General features: G+C 39.8%; 2 protein-coding genes across 3 annotated transcripts in view; both read left to right on the top strand.

Moving 5' to 3' along the window:
- The window catches only part of LOC109418829 (ubiquitin-protein ligase E3A), a 30,315-nt gene extending 16,303 nt beyond the window's left edge, over positions 1 to 14,012 (top strand). Inside the window, exons 2-6 of the mRNA XM_019693064.3 lie at positions 2,596 to 3,264; positions 3,952 to 4,969; positions 11,707 to 12,603; positions 12,666 to 13,131; positions 13,382 to 14,012. Of these exons, the coding sequence (XP_019548609.3) occupies positions 2,596 to 3,264; positions 3,952 to 4,969; positions 11,707 to 12,603; positions 12,666 to 13,131; positions 13,382 to 13,578 (3,247 nt within the window). The 3' untranslated portion in view covers positions 13,579 to 14,012. The remainder of the gene's footprint in view (positions 1 to 2,595; positions 3,265 to 3,951; positions 4,970 to 11,706; positions 12,604 to 12,665; positions 13,132 to 13,381) is intronic.
- LOC109418830 (uncharacterized) overlaps positions 13,990 to 24,382 on the top strand; it is a 53,037-nt gene continuing 42,644 nt past the window's right edge. Inside the window, exon 1 of one of the 2 annotated variants that reach the window (XM_062861138.1) lies at positions 13,990 to 14,122. In XM_062861138.1, the coding sequence (XP_062717122.1) occupies positions 14,082 to 14,122 (41 nt within the window). In that variant the 5' untranslated portion in view covers positions 13,990 to 14,081. Of the gene's footprint in view, positions 14,131 to 24,382 lie in introns of both variants that reach the window. The other variant, XM_062861137.1, reaches the window with a different exon arrangement.

The following is a 24,382-nucleotide window of genomic DNA, read 5'->3' as shown; positions in this document are numbered from 1 at the left end:
AAGGATCTTGTGGCATCGCGCCCGTGGTTGTTTCCATTTTAAGATACTGCAGTTGGCCTGCCGTATCATCTGGGTCCATATAATCCGGTAGTAGTGGACCGGCGTAGTCACTATGTCGTCGATTCCACGTACTCGTATGACCACCACCGGGGCCCCCTGGGTCCCCTGGATGGGGTGGATGGCCATTAGCCAGCATGGCGCCGGCCGGCCGTGAAAAAACGGTGTGAACGACTGATTCTTATTTTCTTGGTCCGCGGCGTGTCGGTTGGAAACCACTAGTACTTATATGGAGCGAAAAAAAGACTCCGGTTACTTCAGCACTTCTCAGAAAAACTTTTCACTAACAACTGAAAAAGTCAATTTGTTCCTATTTTAAACACTCCTTGCACTCGGGTCACAGAGCTATACAGCAGCAGGAGTGTCGGCTAAACAATGCAATGTGATTGATATGTGCCGTCAGAACCACGCGGGGAAACACTTTTTGAACTGCTTTTTTCCACTAATTCTTCGCCGATTTCAATTGGAATTCTAGTGTACGCACTAGTTCACTCCAGGTGTCACACAACTTATAAGTTTTCCGGGTGAAAAGATCGCAAAAAACCACTTAAAACAACAGTATTCCGAGCGCGTACGCGGTTGCTACAATACACAACAGTGTCCCGAACTCGAATGCATGAAACATAAGTTCAGCAAATATTGCGATGGCGCGAATGAAAAGCTCGTTCTTTCTACGATTGTTGCCATCCTTAGTTCATTCCGATTGGTCTCCAGGCGGTTTGGGTGTTGAATAGCACCAACCTAGGCACCAACTCAGAGGCGGCTGCTAGAGGAGTTGCTGCGGGTGCGAGTATAAGCGCAATATCAAACTGTTTTGCATTTATAGTGTACACCGTTGTGAAATTTGAACACTTTAATTCGGCATGTGTCGAATAAGCGGGGTACGAATTAAAAAGTGTCGTATTAAAACGTGTCGAACCAGCGGGGTAAGACGGTACAATAATCCAGCTCACCACCACAGGCAAATGGACGTAACTCTTGAGGTAATTTTTCAAAAACTTTTGTCCGGTGTCTTTTTCATAAGCACACTGCCACCTGTTAGTAGAACCGCGCGAGACATTGTCGGCCATGATGGATTTCGATTTGATGTTTGTTTAACACGCACACTACTAAACAAAGCGCTTGTAATTTTCGTTTGCATCATTCAGCAACGTATATACTGGCAAATGTCAAAGCGATCGAACACTAGCGCCTCTGGTGGAAGGATCGCGCTAATTAAATTAAAATTTGAATTGATCGTTAAATGCATGTGCCAAGCCTTTTTTGAACTCCAGCAAAATAATAAAAATATTTAAATAAATTTTATTTTGAAGTTGCAAAAAAAAAATTCGTTAAGCAACTTTAGATCTTACAGAGATTATCCATAGAATCAAATTTTGAACATATATGTTGCGAAAATGAAGCAATATTATCTATTTTTCGCTCCATTCCAATTGCAAGTAAGTCGCTGATTAAATATTACCCGTTGCAAGAAAATAGAGAGCGAAAAAGGTGCAAAATCGCTAATAGACCTCCGCTGGTATGTTTAATCGTTATGGTGTCTTCTACAATAAGTGCGAAAATTGGCCAAGGAATACTGCGCCGAAAACACCGAAATGATTTTTCTCACAGGCGGAGATGTATGGGCGCTTGCGCGTACAAATTTTCGCGCAACGCATAATATTATCCGGATTAAACGTCGCGATCATCAAGACAACTTTCATTATTTTATTCGCAATTTTATGAAGCATTTAAATAATCAGATAAACAGTGCTTACGCAGCTATTTTCGCTGTTTAGTTATTCCGTTTTGTTTTTGTGATTCAATGGAAACTTGAATGCAAATAGTGAAAGCAAAACTACGTAATTTTGGAGCTAAGAAAACAAACTGATTGATTTTTCATTACTTTTCTTTTGTTTTGCTTTCGTATAAACTTGTCATTTCAGGCCATTTGCTAAAAAAAATGCTTTTCTGGCAACAGAAGATCATGTTCGCCCCAATTATCGAACTACATATTCACCTTACAAACAAAACAATTATTTTACTACATGGCGACCGTGACAAAGAAACTCATGCGAAAACTAAAATGTTTGAAGAATTCCAAAAGGTATTTTAAAAAATCAAAATAAAACCCTTATGGAATTTCAAACAAAGTGAAAATTGTTCAAGATTATCTAGAAGAATCCCTGGAACATGCTTAGATGTATCTTAGAAGGAATCTCAGAAAGATCTTCCGTCAGCATAATCCATGCCCTGTGCCCGTAGTGAACCGCGTCTTTTAGCGTTTTATACACACAACCCAAAGAGTGATTTTTTTTTTGTTTTTCTGTTACCTATACTACCTTATAGAATCTTCCCAGTGTATTCAACAATTTATTGATTGCCCTGTTTGGTCACATGGATACTAAATGTGTAAAAGGGTCTCAAAAGTGTATGAGTAGTTATTTAATACTGAATCTCTTTTTAACGGTGTAAACTTGTATTCTTCAAATGATTTGCAAATTAGTCAAACATCAACTCGCACATCATCTGCTTATGCTCCCAAATTACCTCCCACAGCAAGACCGATGAAGAATCGTCGTCCTCCGGTCAGAAGCGAACACAAGCTACTCCCCCCTCCGCAAAAGTAGCCCCCCAACTTCCCACAAGGAAAAACTCCATTGAAGTTGACAACCCTCTTCGAAGCACCACCGCCAGTATCTGCGAAAACCTGTCCAAGCCCCCATCGTCAGCATCGGGCACTGGGTCTGCAAGTTGTTCCACTACAACCGTTAGTTCCGGGCACGACGACATGAAACGAGCATCGGCGAAAAAGCTCATCGAAAGATATTTCTACCAGCTGGTGGACGGATGCGGCAACCCGAAATGCAACAACAAGTACTGTGCCTCGAGCGGTAAGGTCGAGAAACTTTCTCCGAATGCGGCCGCCGCCCGAGCTATTCAGCTTTTCACCCTGGAAGCTGACCTGTGCGACGCGCACCCTTCCAAGGTTCCGAAAACGATGTCCAGTGCAGCATCCACTTCGGCGCCCTGTTCATCTGCAGGATCTTCGTCGGCTTCCATCCAGTTGAGTTCGGTGGCGAGGGAAACGGGTGGTAGCAGTGGAAACATATCGGCCGGCAGCTCGTCCGGATCCAGCTCCGGACTGGACGATTCCATGGTCAGCACCGAAGCGGGATCATCCTGGCGATTGACCGGAGGTGCTGACATGGAGGAAACCAACGAAAGGTAGTATGTTAGGGTCGGGTCGGGTGCGCATTCTAGTTGCAGTTCTTTGCCATTCATTGCTTCTCGCTTGATGCAATTAATTTTCTAAAATATTCTGGTTTTATTTGTATCTAACCTGTCCAATTGTTATTTTCTTGTTGGATTCTAGTAAAATTCCATAAATTTTGAGTTCCTGCAAAAGGCTCCTGGTCCTGGATCATTTCTGCAAAAATTCTTTCGACATTCTGGAAATTTCTTTTACTAGTTTTATTACAGTGCTATCTTTACAGTTTCCGATTAGACCTCTTCCCAATACATAGGTAGAACATATTTGTGTAATCCTGTGGGAAACGTATTATAAAATATTCCAGAATTTTATGATTATGTTCATATACAAATATTTTAGAACTTATTCAAAGACCTGTTTCAATTGCTTTTTGGTAATTCTTCAGGACTTCATGCAAAAGAAAAAAAACTTTCAGTATTTATTAAAGAGCTATTACTTATTTAGATTCTCCCTGGGGTCTTTACAGAACTTTTTTCCAGGGAATTCCTAGATACCACAAATCTCTCAGGAATTCCATTTTGGAAGTTGATGTTCTTTTCAAACTTACAAATTTTTATTCAGAATCAATCAAGAAAGTGAATGCTAGAGCTGGACAAACATGTTGATATGTAACTAACGAACAACGTAATTCCTCATTTCAGTTCGAACCTTGAAATGGACTCCATGGATGAAGATGAGCCACGCGAATCAAACGAGCGAAAGAATCAAAACCACCACTATGAGGGTGGAGGCGGCAGTGAAACCAGTGCTAAGATTCCGTATGCCCTGCGGAGTAGCACTGCCGGGCAGGACAGTAGTTCACCATTCGCCGGTAGCAGTAGCGCCAAACTCAAACTCTCGGAGCTCGGTTCCACCAGTAGCGGGAAGAAGAAAACTCTTAGCGGTAGTAGCTGCAAAGAATCAAACAAAAAACAACGAGACTCTTCGCCAGTGGAATTTCTGGACGAAGCAAAGCTTCAAGAACTGATTGCTGCGTGCCAGCGTGAAAACACGGACACTCCGTTGATCCGTACCCTGGGTGCCATTTTTTCCTCGTACCAATCGATAGCGCTAAGTTTCCAAAAAAGACCCTGCTCGAGCATCGATGCCATGCTCGAGAAGGCACCGGACGATTTGCGAAATCTCAAGAAAGAAGACCTGCGAACTCTGGAGGGGGATCTGGACAAGGACGAAGACAGTTCCGCTGAGAAGGTACCGGAAGCCAAGGAAAACCATCACACGACGGTTGATCTGGTCAGTTTGCGACGTTCCATGAAGGCTCTCTACGAGGCGAAAAGTTCCGTCTTTGGACCCATCAACAATGCCTTACAAGCGCTCGGGGAGACGCTTAGCATCGAGCTGCGAGTTCATCTGACCAAGAAAGAGGACATCGAACAGGTCATTTCCGTGTTTGTGATTGTCTTCGAAGTGCTGCAAATTGGGACGGCCGAATTCCTGGAGGTATCGCTGCCAAGAATTTGCGCAGCCGTAAGCCACCTGCCGATCTGGGCGCAGGCGCGATTAGTGCACATCTGGTCCGTGCACTGCAAGGATGGCATTCAACCGTTGTTGCAGCTGGTGCAACAGCTGGTTACCATCTCCACTCTTTCGTTGAACTATTACCGCGACGTGAAGATACACGACAATGAGGTCGTCTGTAATGCGACCAAGGTGATGAAGGTAAGTCTATTTATCGTTTAGTAGAAAAGTTGCTTGTTTCTAGCGGACAATTTTCAACATAGGATATGGGACCATTTGGTCAGGCGGGTCTATTAAGTGTCATTTTGTGCTAATACTCAGGAAATTTTATTCCATTTGATTTATTTTTTCTACCCGTTGAGAACTGCCTGCTATTTGGTTGGATGATCGCATTTGTCCTCTATACAAGAACGGGCCTCGACTGGAGTGCGCGAACTACAGAAGAATAACAAACACTTCTCAAATCAGTGTTCAAGATTTTGTCCGGATTTTTATTTAACAGGCTGAGGCCGATTAAGAAGTCTTTTGTCGACGCATATCAGGGTCGATCAACGACGCATCAGATGCTGACCCTGCGTTCTGATTATCGATAAATTCCGGGAGTACAAATCGCAGATCCTTTATCTGTTTATAGTTTTCTGGACAGTGAATCAAAATTCAACCATCGCGCAACAATAATGACAATGTCGCAACCTGTATTTGTTGCGACAAACAAACCCATGTGACATAAGTTTGTCCCAACTTGAAAATAAAGGGATTAACATCGTACACCACGAGTTTAGAGATTTTTAAGCCTTGCATTGCGATTTTCGAACAGTAACTTCGAGTCGGTAAACACTGCAACTCTGGTGAAGCTCTATCATCAAACAGTTTCGATTTTGGGTTAGCAATAATCGATTATTCACGAGTTGAAAAGTACGCAACAAATTCAGCTTCCGTTTTGTCTGCAACAAAAAATTTCGAGATCATGTCATTATCTGTTACCAGTAGGGATAAAGAGTAATCGTCGCACCTTCTTTGTTGCTTGTTTTGTGCCTCTTTTGTCTGACAATTCTCTTCACTGTTTCTGGACGCTTCAGTGAAGAAAAACGAGTTATGGAAGATTATGATCGAACATGGTTTTCCGGCGAAGCTAATTAGAATTAGACTGTCACAACTTGAACAGAGTAAGATAAACATCGTACACCACGAGTTCAGCGATTTTGAAGCCTTGCGTTGTGATTTCCGAGTGGTAACTTCGAGTCGGTAAACATGGATGTATGGCTTCACTCCAGTTGTATGTGAATGGCAGATGTTTCTGGGGGTTTTAGGACGTTCTCTGGCAGCTTCGCATCATCTACGATTTGTACCAAATATATAAAGAGATGGATACAGTGAAGCGAATAAAACATGGCAGGATACAGTGGGCTGGGCACGTAGCTCGTATGCCGGAGGAACGACAATTTAAAACCATATTCAGCAGAGAACCAGGAGGGGGTCGTCGGCTCCGTCGAATACCGCACATTTTTTGTAGTTGAGAAGCACCTAATGACAACCCAATGACTCTAAATGTTTAGGACGACTGGAAGCGATTGGCCTGAGCATCATTCGCAGTAGACTCATTGCTACGCGATGTCCATCAAGTACCACTGAATCAGGAACATATTATTGATTCCTTACAATACATTCCATTACCAACAATTCATTATGTGTATTGTTATTGTATGGTTATTAGGTTGTCCCAAAATTGCACATGATCGAAAAGCTTGGGGCCCACCCTGCAAATGATAGCTAAGGGTGTTAGAAACAAACTTTTGTATGACGGCAACTTTCAGAATTGACGTTTAGAGGTTGCCCCGGCGAGATTTTTGAAAAATGGCCATTTTTCGTAATAAATTTCATACAAATATTTTTTACCGTACAAAAATTGGCAATACCCACTATTTTTATATTTTTTACAGCTTGATATGGATCATAACTTCTTGGGGAAAATAGTTAACTACATGTTTTACATGTAACTTTTTGATACTGAATTTTTGAGTTTACTGAAATTTTTCATTTTTTGATATACTGTGCATTTAATCCATCATAAAAAGTATCTGAATCTAATGCTAATTTAAAACAATTTCCATAAAAAGATAGGAAATTTTATTATGAGGAAAAACTTTGCCGAATACAGCATGGCGTTTTTTCTATCCGTTTTAGAGTTATTCACAATTTACTATTTGGTGAAATTGGGAGTTTTAGGTATTTGAAAAAAATCCCAAGAGAATTGCCCAAAAACACATACAAAGTAAAAAATCACGTATGCTCAACAAGTTTTTATCATTTGCAGGGTGAGCACCCAAGCTTTTCGACCATGTGCAATTGTGGGACAACCTAATGGTTATACAACAATACCTTCTATTGTATAAAAAGTTCAAACAATATCAAAACAATAAAATGTATGGTTTGCGTTTCAGATTTGTTCAAGAAAGAAGTAATTTTTGTATTGTTACGATACTTAACTAACCACCTGTATCTGTAAAATCTTCATTTACAATACATTTTATGGTGCATATCGATACGTTATATTGTTTTTATATTGTCTTCTGTATGGTATCTACAATGAAATGTATTGCGAATGTATTGTAATGTAACAATACAATTTATTGTATTCGTTTTGGACATTTTTACGAGGGTAACCAAACCCATGCATGCGACACATTGAAGCGCGGCTGTTTTGATATTCTAATTAACGGTAGGCAAGAAAGTAGTCTCAGACCATATATGAACCGGTAGTGTCCCGGAACCGGTTGCTTGTGTCCCTCCGGAAGTGGCATATACCACAGTCACATATACCAATCAACTCAGTTCGATGAATGGGACACGTTCGGTGTAGTACTAGATTTGTAGTAATCAGCTGAATTTTTGTATGGTGAGAAGGTCAATTCTCCGTTTCTGCAATGAAATGGTGCAAAAAGCGTGGATGATTCCTTGCCTAATTTGATGCTGTTTGAGCAAAATTTTGGATAACTATGTTGTTTATATTGCAAGAAATGAAGAAAACAACAACACTGTTGCCCAAAGTTTTGCTCAAACAACATCAAATTAGATAAGGAATCATAATACCCACGCTTTTTGCAACATTTCATTGCAGAAACAGAGAATTGACCTTCTCACCATACTAAAATTCAGCTCATTACTACAAATCTAGTACTTCATCGATCTGTCCTATTGATATGATGTCTGTATGCGTGTATGTATGTATGTCTGAGCGCAAAAAAGTTCACTTATTTTCAAGGCTTTTCCCATTGGTCGATTATAGCTCGAATCAAACCGTAATTTTACCGCATTGTTTGTTAATAAAAAATGGTTCGGATCGGTCAAGGCGTTCCGGAGTTATGGCCATTTCAGCGATTCGGACCAGCACCAGTTTAACTGGCCGTATATAAAACTGAACCAAGCCCCATCATGCGACACATCAAACTGCGACGATTTTTGTAACCCTCAGCATGGTTGACGAATTTTGTTCGGAAATCAACACTGGAGACCAGAAATTCCACGATGTCGACCCAAAACTTAGAATGCTGCAACACCGTACGAGAGTGAATGAGGCACGTTACAAATAGGCGCAGAACAGGCAGAACTCAGTCTTCCGGATGAAGAAGCGCCAGCAGGAAGAACGAGATCGCGAAGCGATGGCAGAGCTGTACCGCACTAAAGACACACGAAAGTTCTACGAGAAGCTGAACCGCTCGCGCAGAGGCTTTGTGCCACAAGCCGACATGTGCCGACATAATCACGGGAATATTCTCACGAGCGAGCGTGAGGTGGTCGAGAGGTGGGGGCAGCATTACGATGAGCACCTCAATGGCGACGTTGCAAGTACCGAAGGTGGCGTGCGAAACTGGAGACAAACAGCCATCATAGCTGAGCCATGGACCGAATGGAATGGAGCCGGCTACTATGTACAGCAGAGGCTACCCCGGCCTTAGCCTGATCGGTAAGGTAAGGTCGACCCAAAATTCAAGATGGCAGCCTAATATTCAAGATGGCGGTTGTACAATGGAGTTTTAGGCCCTAAAACCACGCAATATGGGTATATTTGGTATGAGGAAGATGTCCGGAGTCCAAAATTGATGACCATAGTATTCAAGATGGCGGTCTAAAATTCAAGATGGTTGCTTAAAGTTCAAGATGGCGGATGTTTAATGAAGTTTTAAACTCTAAAACCATGCAATAGGGGTATATTTAGTATGGAGAAGATGTCCGGAGTCCAAAAATGGCGAACAAAATATAAAAGATGGCGGTCTAAAATCCAATATGGCGGCTCAAAATTCAAGATGGCGGCTGTTTAATGGAGTTTTCGACTCTTAAACCCTGTAATAGGGGTATGTTTGGTATGGGGAAGATGTCCTGAGTCCAAAATTTTCGACCAGAATATCAAAGACGGCGGCCCAAAATCCAAGATGGTGGCCTTAAATCCAATATGGCGCTTCAAAATGCAAGATGGCGGCTGTTAGATGGAGTTTTAGGCTCTAAAACCATGTAATATTGGTATATTTGGTATGGGAAAATGTCTGGAATTCAAAAATAGCGACTAGAATACCCAATATGGCAGTCTAAACTCCAAGTTGGCGGCTCAAAATTCAAGATGGTGGCTGTTTGATGGCGTTTTAGGCTCTTAAACCACGGAAAATGAGTATATTTAGTATGGGGAAGATGTGCGGTCCAGACTCTAAAAATGGCGAACAGAATAACCAATATGGCGGTCTAAATCCAAGAGGGCGGCTCCAGAATATCCAAAATGGCGGCAGTTTAATGGCCCTAAAAACATGCAATATGGGTATATATGGTATTGGAAAGATGTACGGAGTCCAAAACTAGCAAGAGGCTCAAACATCAAAAGCCAGATGACCGATATGGTTTCTGGTGCTATGGAATGGATTTTTGTTAAACGTATGAAAGTTCGATTCGAAATTCGATTCTTCAAAATGGCACTTGAGTTTTGTTTAACCCTGCAGGACGCGCGCCGTTGTAAAAAGTACAACACTACCAAAAAACCTCGCTCGTCATATTGTGTTTCCAGTTTAAAACCAAATTAGCGACATTATTTCTTTTACTTCCGCTGCTTTTGCCTTGCGTTATACACTATGTCGGAAGTGGGGCGCTGTATAGAATACCAGGTGTACAATACAGCGCCCCACTTCCGACACTGTGTTTAACGCAAGGCAAAAGCAGCGCAAGTAAAAGAAAAAATGTCGCTAATTCGGTTTTGAACTGGAAACATAATATACAGCGCGAGCACGCTGCAGTTTCAGCTGCTTGATGGTGCGCGTCCTGAAAGGATAAATGGGTTTTCGAAAGCACAAGAAAGGCGCCAGCACCGCTAGGTGGATTAATTAGGGTTTTTTATTCATCGAATACCGATCTCGTACACTAAGTGTACTGGAAAGGCTATATGTTCACTCCAGAAATGACTTTTTGATAGAAGGCCCGGAGGGTCGAGTCACATATACCAATCAACTCAGCTCGACGAATTGAGGTGATGTCTGTGTGTATGTATGTGTGTGTGTATGTATGTGTGTATGTGTGTGTACAAAAAACTCACATCACTTTTTGGCAGTAAACCTCAACCGATTTTAATGACCGACGGTTCATTCGACGCGGAATCTGGTCCCATTGTTTCCTATTGAAAATGGTTCGGATCGGTCCAGCCGTTCCGGAGTTATGGCCATTTAGGTGTTCCGGACCGGTTCCCCAGGAAGGGGCCAGATATGAAAATGCTACAACCGCGGCATTTTCCATAACCTGATGAACGGTATGCAGGAAAATACTCTCAGACCATATCTGAACCGGTAGTGTTCCAGAACCGGTTCCGGGTGTCCCGCCGGAAGTGGCCAAATATTAAAGTGGAGCAAACCTATGCACACGACACATCAAATCGCGGCTTTCTCGATAACCTGATAAACGGTTAGCAAGAAAATAGGCTCACACCACATTAAAAACTACAGGTAATGTTCCGGAACCGGTTCCGAGTGTCGCGCCGGAATTGGCCAAATACAAAAGTGAACCAAACCCATGCATGCGACACACCAAATTGCGGCTTTTCTGATAACCTGATGAACGGAAAGCAGGAAAAGAGTTTTAGACCATATCTGAACCGGTTAAATTGCGGCTTTTTCGAAAACCCGATGAACGATTAGCAAGAAAATAGAACCAGACTACATTAGAAACTACCGGTTTGACTACCGGTAGTGTTCCGGAATCGGTTGCAGTTGTCCCGCCGGAAGTGGTCAAATGTAAAAAAGAACCAAACCCATGCATGTGACACATCAAATCGCAGCTTTTTAGGTAATCTGATGAACGGATAACAAAAAAAAATCTCAGACCACATTAGGGAAAACCAGTAGTGTACCAGAACCGATTCCGGGTGTCCCGCCGGAAGTGGACGAATGTGGAAGGAAATGTTCAATTTTACATGGATCTTGTAATCAGCGATAATAAAATATAGCCTGAAGTGTACAGAAAAAACTTTGTCGACGACCCCAAAGTGATCTGTGGTTGTGAAAAAGGTTATATCTTAGCTTGTAATAATCGTTTTCATATTGATTGGCCTCCAATGACAGTGAAGGTGGTCAAGCAGTCAACTGAGAGCTCTGATATTTTTAAGCTCTGCCTTTACGTTGAACAAGTCGGAATATGCGTCATCAATAAGTTTTTCTATTCGATAATGGCTTTGGTAAAATTCTTGCTTTTCTCAATAAAGTATTCTCAGGATTCAGGAACACTTCGGCTTACGTCGACATCATGAGTACATATTCGACGAGAAAGGCGCTATCACCACTAGGTGTGTAACGAAATGAATATCACTGGACGAACGGTAGTTTTTTTATTTTTTGTTCTGAAAATGAAACATGTTGTCTATCACTACTTGTATGTATTGTCAACAATTCAAACGCCGTTCTCTGTTTCAGCTGGTATTCTACGCCAACATTCTGGCCGGCGAGGTGGATCCCAAGCACTACCGGGAGGCCGATCTAGGTGACATCGCACCGCCCACTTATCTCTCGCTGATTCCGGAAGATGACGAACCCCCGCTGTACAACAGCAAAGAGAAGAAAGCCCGACAGCAGAAACTGGAAGACCCCCTTGCGACCGAGTTGGACATCAACATCCTGGACTGCCGGAGTCCTCTGGTACCGTACGAGGAGTTCTATAACGAGCCCCTGTGCGACGTGATCGAAATGGATCACGACTATTTGAACTACAAAAACATCACTACCTCGGACGGAGCCTTCTTTGCGGACTCGACCAAAAAGTTTACCTTTATGCTATACTCGTTTGTCCTTACGCCGGCCACGAAAACCCTAGCCTTGTACTACGATTCGCGGATCCGAATGTACTCGGAACGGCGGCTGAGCTTCCTGCATCAGCAGCTAGGAGGAGGCCTACAAAGCGTGAATCCCTTCCTGAAGCTGAAAATCCGACGGGATCATATCATTGATGACGCGCTGGTCGAGCTGGAGATGATTGCCATGTCCAACCCGAAGGATTTGAAGAAGCAACTGGTGGTGGAATTTTCCGGCGAGCAAGGAATTGACGAGGGTGGCGTTTCGAAGGAATTTTTCCAACTGATCATTGAGGAAATTTTCAACCCCGACTACGGAATGTTCGTCAACATTGAGGACACCAACATGGTGTGGTTCAATTCGACATCGTTTGAAAACGAGGCCCAGTTTACGCTGATAGGTATCGTACTGGGGTTGGCGATTTACAACAACATTATTTTGGCCGTGAACTTCCCCATGGTAGTTTATCGAAAGCTGATGGGGATGAAGGGATCATTTGTTGATTTACGGGACTGGAACCCGGTAAGCTTCTTTTCTTGGAAATTTCAACCGGTCGATTACTATTTTGTTTATTTACTCCAAAGGTGTTATACAACAGTTTGAAATCAATCCTGGACCACCAGGACAATGACATGGAAGAAGTTTTCATGCAAACGTTCAAGATTTGCTACAAGGACGTATTCGGTAATGCGTTGGATCACGAGCTGAAACCAGACGGAGATAAGATTTTCGTCAATCAGGACAACAAACAGGAGTTTGTCGAACTCTATACGGACTTTTTGCTCAACAAGCACATCGAGAAACAGTTTAAGGCGTTCAAGCGTGGCTTCCAGATGGTGACGGACGAAAGTCCGCTGCACCTGCTGTTCCGACCGGAGGAGGTCGAACTGATTGTGTGCGGCAGCAAGGAGTTCGACTTCAACGAGCTGGAACAGTCGACCGAGTACGAGGGCGGCTTCACGGCCGAGTCGCAGACCATCAAGGACTTTTGGGATATCGTGCACGGGTTGTCCATGGATTCGAAACGGAAGTTGCTGCAGTTTACCACCGGTAAGTACGATAATAGTAATTTTTTTCGCCATTTAAACGGATATGACAGAGAGTTGTTTGGCACAGTAATCATTTGACATAAATGCCAAGCCGGCCTCCTTCAGTCATGCCTTGACTGATGATGATTTAAAAATGAGAGTTCACCAAGCTAATTTTGGATGGATTTTGAATCTTTGCATATACCTACAACATAATATGAAATCTGAATTTGCCTTAAATATGAACGCATCATGATCCAATCGATTTCCAGGTTCCGATCGCGTTCCGGTCGGTGGACTGAGCCGACTAAAGCTGGTAATCGCCCGAAATGGACCGGATTGCGACCGATTACCGACCAGCCATACATGTTTTAATGTATTGCTCTTGCCAGAGTACAGTACCCGGGAAAAGCTCGAGGAACGCCTACTGAAAGCCATCAACTACTCCAAAGGATTCGGAATGCTATAATATTGGAACGAGTTATATACCATAAAAGCTTGCAAACATTTACTGCAAACTTATGTTTGAGAAACGAAACAAAACAGATGAAGAATACCGCAGGACCAGAAACCCCTTCGTGAATTGTGAATGCTCTGAATGATTCAAACAACGGAATGTGAAACATTTGATTTATTTTCTGATATTTCCTCGGATCCGCACGTAAAAATATTTTACTTTGTTATGTCGATCTCGTGAATTTGGATTTTACTACATGCCTACGGCTGCGAACACTTCCCTGGATTGACTTTGTAAGAAATCATTTTTTTTTACAACTTTTTGTGAGATCAGATCTAAATTTTGCTTTTGCTAAAGCAGTTGTACTTATTCGATATTTTCTATTTTCCCCAAAAATAGGTGAAACAATAAATTCGAAGAATGTGCCCGAGCCATAAAAAATCTAATTGCCGCAGTTCTTAATGTGAAAGAAACTCGCCTTCCCATGCTTTGTTGTTCACCTCATTCCGGTCACGATGACAAGCGGAAACCTGGCGGAGCACCTGGCGCGCCGACGGTGAGTAGGTATGACTAATTTTACTTTCCAACTATCGACACGCAAGCAAAGTTTTGCCTATCTTCGGAAGAAGTTTATTTCCTCGGTAAGTAAGTGAAAATAGACACACCTGAAAGCAACTCGGCGGAACATCATAAACCCATCGGCGTTAGTCTGTTAATTGTTGTTCTCAACTTGCTGAGGTGTGCCATTTGGTGGTTGAATGGAAGTTTTCGTTCGATGCGGGTACGAGATAATAACCCAGGTTAGTGGTTAGTAGGGTTTCGATAACTTTGCTAACACTACTCGCTATCTACGGCCTGTTGCCCGTTGACCCCTAAATATACACCAGCTGTGGATTGCTTTTGTGTCACCCGGCTCAACGAAAGTGATTATTTTCGAGTAAAATGGAATGTGAAGCGTGTCCGTGTCAATTTCGGAAGGATTTTCAATTTGGAGTGCGTATTACAAAAGCATAGTGTGACAACCTATACAAAAGTTTCAGTGGTCTCATACAACAAGTGTGACGTGTGGGGGATAGGGGGATGTATAATTTGTGCGTGATGTAATTTATGAACGCTCTCCAGGTTCGCTCCACAAAAAAAAACTAACAAATCGATTAGGTGCAGTAGCGGCGTCGGTGGTGTAGTGGTAAGCGTGGTTGCCTCTCACCCCAGTCGGTCTAGGTTCAATCCTAGTCGACGCCGTCGGTATTTCTGAGACAAAAATATCTGATCACGCCTTCCCTCGGATAGGAAGTAAAGCCGTAGGTCCCGGCCCATGTGTTGATGGGTTCGATATGTAGGGTGTCAGGTGTGTGTGGATGTCTCCCTGACCGTCCGTGTTTAGGCTTAGTACCAGAAATAGGCGGACGTTAAACTAGAGCTGATGCCGAACGGTGTCGGCTCGCCAGAAATAAGAAGAAGAAGATTAGGTGCAGTGTTGACATAGGATAAGCAAACAGTAGATATGGTATGTGGGGGCAAGATGGGTCAGTACCGTTTTCAATCGCACAATATATGTTTTGAATCTTTCAATAATTTTCCCAGATGAACGACGGGGATACACAAAAAAGTGATATATTGTTTTGAAAATTCTATACGTTCCTCGCACAGAAAAAAATCAAAATATTTTTTCGTTATACTCCTTATGCTATACATTCCATATAACTACGTGTATTGTGTAGACGGGGCAAGATGGGTCACCCTAATTTTTCGGTATGTTTGCATAGTTTTTGAAAATGTTTTATTTTTCATGGAAAGGCTATTCTGTGACCTACATTATTGAAGCGATGAGAGCACTGAAAATTTGAGAACATATTTTTTTTAAATTTTCCTTCAAAAAATATAGGTTTTCAAAGTCCGTTTATGGCTACCCGAACAAAAATCTTCTAGTTCTGAGAATAATCTACCGATATGTTTCAACACTTTCTTCATGTAGGGGTGGTGGGGGTAAAGTGGACAGGTGGGGTAAAATGGACAGGGTACAGTTTCATGGCTTTTATTGTTTTTTTAAATGTTTCAACGATTGAAGCTTATGCCTAAGCATGAATCATAATACTTTTGCTGATCTTGAACATTAAAATTAAATAAACCTTCTCAAGATGACAAGAACTTAAAAAATCACATAAAACAACGGAAATGATGTAAAATCTGCTTATAATTGCTAAGGTTTTCTCGTAAGTTATTTTCAAATTATTACAAGTTTAGCACCCTAAACCAATAAAGTCCACGTAGAAGAATATATTTGACCGAAAAAAAAAATTAAGTTTTGTAAAAAAAAAGTTTTGGAAATAATTTTAACAAAATCAGACCGTGGGGGTAAAATGGACAATCGGTTCAAATTTCACCAAAATTTCATATTTTTTTTGCAAACTTCAGAATCATCAGCCGTATATTTTATATCAACAAAATATAATGTTCATCCAAAACAGTGCTTGTTTTTTACACTATTTTTACAATAATGATTTAAGTGTGTTTCAAAGTTTGTATCAAAAGTTTGAAAACAACAAAATAAAGGTATCGTATGAAATTTGATAGTGTGTATTTAAAAACATAGAAACAATATGCTGTTCTATAACTTTTAACGACTTGTTCATTTTACCCCATCGGTTGTCCATTTTACCCCCACCAATTTTTTTCACGCTATTTTGATGTATGATTTGGTGAAGAAAGTAATCACAGAAAACAATATTTTTTAAATGCAACCCCTTACAAGATTGCTAGAGTATATCATTATCTTCCATGTTACTCGGAAAAGTAGATGGGTTTTGCCGCATTTCTGCGGGAAACGACCAAAATGCTTAGGTTGTCCACTTTACCCCCACCACCCCTAATCTGTACGTCTATGAAGCTTAGATGTATAAAGAAAAACTAGAAGATATAGTATTTTTTGTTGGAGGAAAATCGAGTTTTCTTATAGCTGACCCATCTTGCCCCCGTTAAAATGAGGTGGGGCAAGATGGGTCATGTTTTGAAAATTGTTTGTCAAGAAGCAGGTTACAAACTATTACCTTTTTATACTCTCATATCATAGCTGACTAGTGTATCTGAGAGTCGTGGTAGAATACAAAGATATGCGATTTATATTCAGAAAATAATAGAGATCCATTTCTTAGGTGACCCATCCTGCCCCCACTTACCATATATCCTAACAGCATTCTAAAAATGAGCTACATTGAATGCAAGACAAGTGAGAAACTGCGGTGGGCGTCAAGTGGGTGGAATCGTCTTCTAGGAGACCAGACTGTATATGGCTGTTGCAAAAAAATAGGTCACACATCGTAATGCTTCAGCCTTGGTGGCAAATCATAAAATGCCGCATACAGTTAAATCAAGTACTACCTATCGCACGACATAATGTGAAAGGGGAAGAAAGTACACGATCCCATTTGTTTCCCTCATTCCGATAGCATAAAGAGAACATAAAAAATTGCAAACTATTTGCTTCTGGATTTATTACCATCCAATTCAACATACTTCCCCCTGGTGGTGGTAGCATAAGTCAACTACACGCTAGTCATCCTCACCACCAGCCACTCTCCCCCTTATTACCACATGGTACCTGTTACTGCATGTAGCGTTTCAGGCATAGTTGTCCTATGCTACAAACTGCATAGAAAACTAAAATTAAATATATGTAACTTCCGACATTTATTCCAGGAAAGTGTATCACAACTGAATGAGACGAGCTTGGCGACGAAGGAGCAGCAGCGCTCTTCCACCACTGTCATAAATATGATTCGGGAATTGCGAAACACTTGGGCTCGGTTGTTTACGATGGGCCTTTGTGGGTTCATCGTAAGTCGTGAAGGATTTCGTTTAGTCGTGGGTATGTATGTAGGTACGTAGAAATGTATCGTTGAGGATAATCGCGACGCTTATTTTGCCCTTGTTGCCAGCAAAAGCAGATTTTATGGTGTACCTACATCCTTATGAAAAAAAGTTATGCAAAGTTATATGAAAAAATAAAGCAGGTTTGACAGACAGCAAATCATTTTTAGTGGCTTGGCCATTTTTTATTAATTTAAAATTTCAGAGGTTTCATACAAAAAGTGACATCAGGGGAAGGGGGGTTGAAAGTGGACAGCTTTTGCGTTACGTAATTTATAAACGTTCCTAACTACAAAAGTTTAGGGGGGGTAGGCGGGGCAGTATGGACACCCGGGGCAGAATGGACACCCTCAATATTTTCAAATATGCGAACTCTTGAACTTTTAATGAATAGAGAATGTAGTCCATTTATCTAAAACGTAGTTTCAGGAAAGAAACATTCAAAATTAAAATTATACTTGATTTTACACTAAAAAGTTGCGTTTCCGTCTTCCGTTTTTTTTGTGCATGAAAATCATAATTTTCACATAGCAGAACAGGGAGCACAACTCTGCCTAACAAAGAATGTTGATTAATCACGCAGTTTTTAAAGATTCTTGACAAAAACAAGCTAAAAGAGACTACTTTTTTTAGCTTCCTCGCTCTAGAAATCAAAGTTTTTTTTAACAAAACAAACGAGTTCAAAAATACCTGGCCCGTACCTTTCCTCCTGCTTTGTATCTTTCTGTAAAGTATTGAAAAATATAGAGTCCTCTATATAAGCTTCATGGTGGAATTCCTAATGAATTTCCTTGTAGAATTTCTAGTAGATATCGTGAAGGAATTTCTGGTGATATTTCCGGATGAGTTCCTTGTCGTTTTAGTATATCTATATATATCTATATATATATATATATATATATATATATATATATATATATATATATATATATATATATATATATATATATATATATATATATATATATATATATATATATATATATATATATATATATATATATATATATATATATATATATATATATATATATATATATATATATATATATATATATATATATATATATATATATATATATATATATATATATATATATATATATATATATATATATATATATATATATATATATATATATATATATATATATATATACATATATAAAAATGAGTTTGATGTACTTTTGAGGCAACAAAACTCACGAACGGGTGAACCGATCAGCATGACTCTTGCACGGTTCGATTTGTATTCATGGTGGCTGTGTTTATATGTATAAAAAGTTATGAAAATAAACTAGAAAAGTAAGAACATTGATAAAATACTGATTTTCGTGAGCTGGGAAGGAAATCAACACAATCGGAATAAAACCAATCTAGAGTGCGGTGACGTTATGAGCTCAACAGTTGTCAAACCACCACAGCTTGGCAAGACAACGTTTGCCGGGACAGCTAGTATATATATATATATATATATATATATATATATATATATATATATATATATATATATATATATATATATATATATATATATATATATATATATATATATATATGAGTTTGACTTCCCTTTGAGGCAACAAAAGTCACAAACGGCTGACCCGATCAGAATGACTCTTGCTTGGTTAGATTCGTATTCATGGTGGCTGTCTTTATATGTTAAAAAAAGTTAGGAAAATGAACTCAAAATGTAAGAAAATAGACAAAATTCTGATTTTTTATAACCTGGGAAGGAAATCAGCACGATCGAATTGAAACCAATCTAGAGTGCGGTGCTTAAATGAGCTCAAAAGCTGTGTTACAAGATTGGCAAGACAAAGTTTGCCGGGACAGCTAGTAGTATATGAAGATCATAATTTTCACACCATTTAAAATAAAATTCAGTGAGTAATTTATTGCAGGTTGATTAAAACCTGATATTTCTAGGACACAAGCAATTAGTTTTTTCTGTATTTACATGCTTAATAGTACACGGAATATTCGATTAAGGCTCAAGCATCCGTCATCATTTTTCGGAAAATAAAAAGCAGTTTTCTCGCTGCAAATCAAAACAAGGATCATGAAAATATATTTTCTGCATTGTATTTCTCATGTGGAGTACAGTGAATATGTTTTCATAGCAAAAACTTTTGTTTTGAACAAAAAAACTGCTTTCAAATGTTTGATGATGACGATGATTTCAATGACGAAAAGTTCAACGTTAACCCTTATGTGGCCGACAGGGTACCCGGGTACCCAGCACCCATTTAAAAAGCACGGTGTAGAAAAAAGCAAAAAAATTGTCGGACACATAACGGTTAACATGTTTACATTTTCTTCTTTTTTATATCAAAAATCTAGTTTGAAAATATCTTTTCCTACCGGGGCAAAATGGACACTCATCTATTTGAGAGAAACGGCAAGGGAAAAATATGTATAACCTAAATCACAAACCAACCAAATTCTTCGATTTCAGTATATTTTCGATTAAAAGTTCACTATAGTAGACAAAGGGTGAAACAAATTGGTCAAAAAACAACAACAGTTGAAAATAGTTGTTGTAGACACAGCTGTACATACCGTCAAAAACAAGGATTTGTCCAAAACAGCCTGTATTTAAATTAACTGAACAAAAATTAACTACTTTTTAAAACACACACACACGGACACGTTTAGTACTTCCAGTGAGCTATTCGCTCTTTGAAGGAAGCACGACACTAGACAACGGACTAGCATGCAACGCCCAGTGGCACAGCCGAAAACGTATTATTCATCCCTAGTAGTTGTTTTGTAATGAAACAACTTTATATGTGTAAATAATGTGCGGAATTCATAAACATTTATTCTTCTTCTTCTTCTTTATGGCACGACGTTCCCACTGGGACTTGGCCTGCCTCGCTTCAACTTAGTGTTCTTCGAGCACTTCCACAGTTATTAATTGAAGGGCTTTCTTTGCCTGCCATTGCATGAATTTGTATATTGTGAGGCAAGTACAATAAAAAGGGCCCAAATAGCCGAGGCGGTAAACGCACGGGTATTAAGCATGACCATGCTGAGGGTGACGGGTTCGATTCCCGGTCAGTCCAGAATCTTTTCGTAAAGGAAATTTCCTTGACTTCCTTGGGCATAGAGTATCTTCGTGCCTGCCACACGATATACGCATGCAAAATGGTCATTGGCAGAGGAAGCTCTCAGTTAATAACTGTGGAAGTGCTCATAGAACACTAAGCTGAGAAGCAGGCTTTTTCCCAATGAGGACGTTACGCCAAGAAGAGAGAGAGAGATAGCCTGGAGGATACTATTTGAACTGAAAAAAATGGTAAAAGTTGTGTTTAATTAACAATTAGTAACTTATTGTTTTTAAGCCTTGTATTTCCATATACAAATTCAAAATTCAGTTTCTTATGAAAAAACTAATGCAAAAAAATGTATGCCAACCCAAACGACATATTGTGCGTTTAGCGCTAAATAGATTTCCGAAAAAACTTCATTGACTTCCGCTGCCTTTCCTACACGTTAAACATTACGTCGGAAGTAGTGCGCTGTATAGAAAACCAGATTTACTGTACAGCGCACTACTTCCGACGTTACGTTTAACGCATAGGAAAGGCAGCGGAAGTCAATGAAGTTTTTTCGGAAATCAATTTAGTGCTAAACGCACAATAACAATAGTAACAAGAATACTAGCCTAATATGCGAGGAATGCGTTAAATAAATGTTCGCTTGGAGACGGAATTTACACTGAGTGTTGCAAGTCACCCCGCACGACGACTTGTTTGAAAAACGACCTTATTTGGCTTTTTCAACAGGAAAAAATAAAATAATATATAACTTCTTCTCTTTATTCTGTAGAGGGCCCGGCTATTAAAACTATTGCCAGGAGTTTGTGTTTTGAAATTACGTTTAATCCACATTTTTTGTTAGTTGAAGCTGAAAAGTGTTGCAAGTCACCCCGTTTGACGGTAACTGAAGCATGTTCCACCAAAATGTCTTAGTTTGGCCAACCATGAACTAAGGGACGGTCAATTGTCAAGCCATGCGAGTGCCACGGCTGGGTAATCGACCAACAAGCAAATGCGTTTGAAAACTAGTCAAACCACTATTTCAGCCTTGTGTTATTTCAGCCTTTTGATACATTCAGCCTTTTGTAATTTCAGCCTTTCGTGTATCAGCCTTTTGTTATTTCAGCCTTTCGTAATTCAGCCTGTTGTACGTAACCCCTATTATCGTAAATCGGACAACATTTCTGGAGCTCGATTTGAATAGGTCGTATGTACATTTTTCGATATAAAATTCGATCAGTTTATTTAAGTTATTGTAACAATATGGATGATATTTTGGTGGCTTTTAATAATGGAACCGAAAGCCTATTTTGTAAGGAACCAGTTGTATGTATCAATTTTGTTAATTTTATACAGTTTCCGCTATAATAAGCGAATCCAACTGATCGAATTTTTAATCGACAAAAGCACATACGACCTTTTCAAATCGAGCTCCAGATTTAGAAAATCATTTACAAGAATTTTGGTAAAACATCAATGCCAAAACTGATGCACAAATTTTCCTCAAAAACCTTGCTTTAAAAAAAAATTGGCTACGCCGCTTATTGAATCATTAATATGTCAACTTATAGCTAGAGTTTAATCGTATTTGGGACAAGTGAAAAAAAGCTACTGATCGATAGAACCAGGATTGAAAACAGAACAATACACAGGCAGTCGGGTGCCTGAAACTTTTGCCAGTCTTGGTATGGTGGTGAACTACCAATCAAGCCGATTTGTTTCAGTTCAGGTCGTACGGTAGAAGTTTCACGCACTCGATGTATTCGTTCAATACATGGCCTTCATGCCTAATTTCACCTTAAATTTTCACACTTGTTCGCAACCTAGCGAATACTATTAAATCTATCATTTCATTATCCACTTCAATCTCCACTCCCTTACACTCTCAGTAGAAAATGATCGTAAAATGATTAACTTGAACTTAAATACAGCCGATAAATCAGTAAATCAATCAATTATGTACAAAACTTTTGAAGATAGGAGAATATAGTTAAGGATTCTTAAATTGAACACTTTTCAAAACAAAAAAGAATTATTCAAACAGAGCACAAACTCTGGAGCTTAGCTAAAAATTATGCATTGATTTTCTCGGGAATTCATTATTTCATTAAATGTTCAGCATATAAATTCAATTTTCTAATACTATTGAGTTCACTATTAAGTCATTATTTGGTCACTTTTTCGATATGTTTGGTCACTAAAGTCACTATTATTTTGCCACCTGAACGCTACCAGCCCTGGCTACAGGAGTTATTCCTGGGCTTCCTAATAGAGCTCTTCCCGGGATCCCTATCGAAGCTTTTTCCTTGAACTTTCTTCTAGAGTTTTTCTCTGAATTTCCACAAAAGCTCCCAGCTGAAACTCCTACCTATTTCGTTTCCTAAAAATTCTTGCGGAATTTGTTTTGAAGTTTTTCCCAGCCCTTCTCTCAGGAGATTCGTTCCGATGTTGGTCCTGCGATTTCTCTGTTTTTTTTTTCCTAATTTATCCTAGAATTTTACCTAAGACTGTTCATGAGCTCCTTCTGGGATTTTTGCAGAAGCTATTACTGATATTTCTCATGGAGTTCATCCCGTGATTTCTTGCAGGCATTTCTTCGTATAACTGACATTGAGGAAGATTACAAGTGATAGTCGAAATACGCGTATCTGTCATAGGATAAGCAAAATAGGGCAGAATTAAAAGGTACAAAACTGATTACACTCATTCGAAGATTTCCTCGTAGTTGTTTTACCGGATTTCTTGCAGTGATCCACCTGAGATTATTTTTTATAGATTTCCTCGAAATTTTTCATATCAGAGTTCTTTTTGGAATCCCTGCTAAAAATTGTTTGCGAGATTCTGGATGCTCCTTTGAGGTTTCTTTGATTGTTGCTCCCGGAGTTCTAGCAGGGATTTTACCAGAAGTTTTTATTCGGAATGTCTCCCGGGATAACTTACGAAACTCCTTATAAGAAATTCCCGGAGAAATATCGGAAGGAATCTTGGTGAAGTCTAACGAGCTCCACAAAAGAAATCTCGAGAGAAACTTTGGAAGAATATCTGAGTAAATCAGGGACATTTCGAAAAAAAAAATTCTGGGAGTAGTCCCAGAAGAAAATATTCAGAAAATTCGTGGAGGAATTGGAAAAAACTTCTAAGAGAAATCCCGGCAGGAATTACGGGCAAAATTCCACGAGGAAATCCAAGAGGAATGTCGGAACACTCTCTGGAAGAAATTCTTCATAAATCTCGCAAAAATCCCAAGATAAACTGTTGGAAAGCTATCCCGGAAAACCACTAAGAAAAATTCCTGAAGAGACTTTGGATAAATTTTGGAACGATCTCCAGGAGCCATCCAACGAGAAACTCTTGAAGCATATCTAAAAATCTCTTTAAAAATCCCGGTAAACACTCTAGCAGATATCCAGTGAAAAACTTCTGGAGTAATTCTAGGACGAAGAACTCTGAACTCTGGTAGAACAATTCTCAGAAATCCCAAAAGAAAACCGAAAAAGTCTCGGAAGGAACTCATTATAGGAACATTTTATAGGAAGAACTGGTGGTGAAAGCAAGAAAAACAAACTCCGGCAAACTTCCAGGAAACAAAAACAAACCTTGGATAAATTCAAGGAAAAACTCGAGGGAAGAATTATGTGAGCAACTTCAAAAAAATTCAAAGGAGAAATTACGGTAGAAATCCAAGGAAGAATCATGGATAGAATATCGAAATCTAGACATCACTATATCCATCCAGCCAACGATCGCATATGCTGTCAAATAGGATGTCAAAGTGAAGGCGTTATACATACACTTCACACTTGATTAAATGGAAGCATGTACGTATATGGCCTCCACTGTAGCATCCTATGCTACATCATATAGAGTAATGCGGGGCAAAAGTATCCAGTGGGTCTTTCTCTGCG

The sequence above is a fragment of the Aedes albopictus genome, chromosome 3, assembly GCF_035046485.1.
Source record: "Aedes albopictus strain Foshan chromosome 3, AalbF5, whole genome shotgun sequence".
NCBI classification, from domain to species: domain Eukaryota; kingdom Metazoa; phylum Arthropoda; class Insecta; order Diptera; family Culicidae; genus Aedes; species Aedes albopictus.
This window is presented reverse-complemented; position numbering and strand designations above follow the sequence as displayed.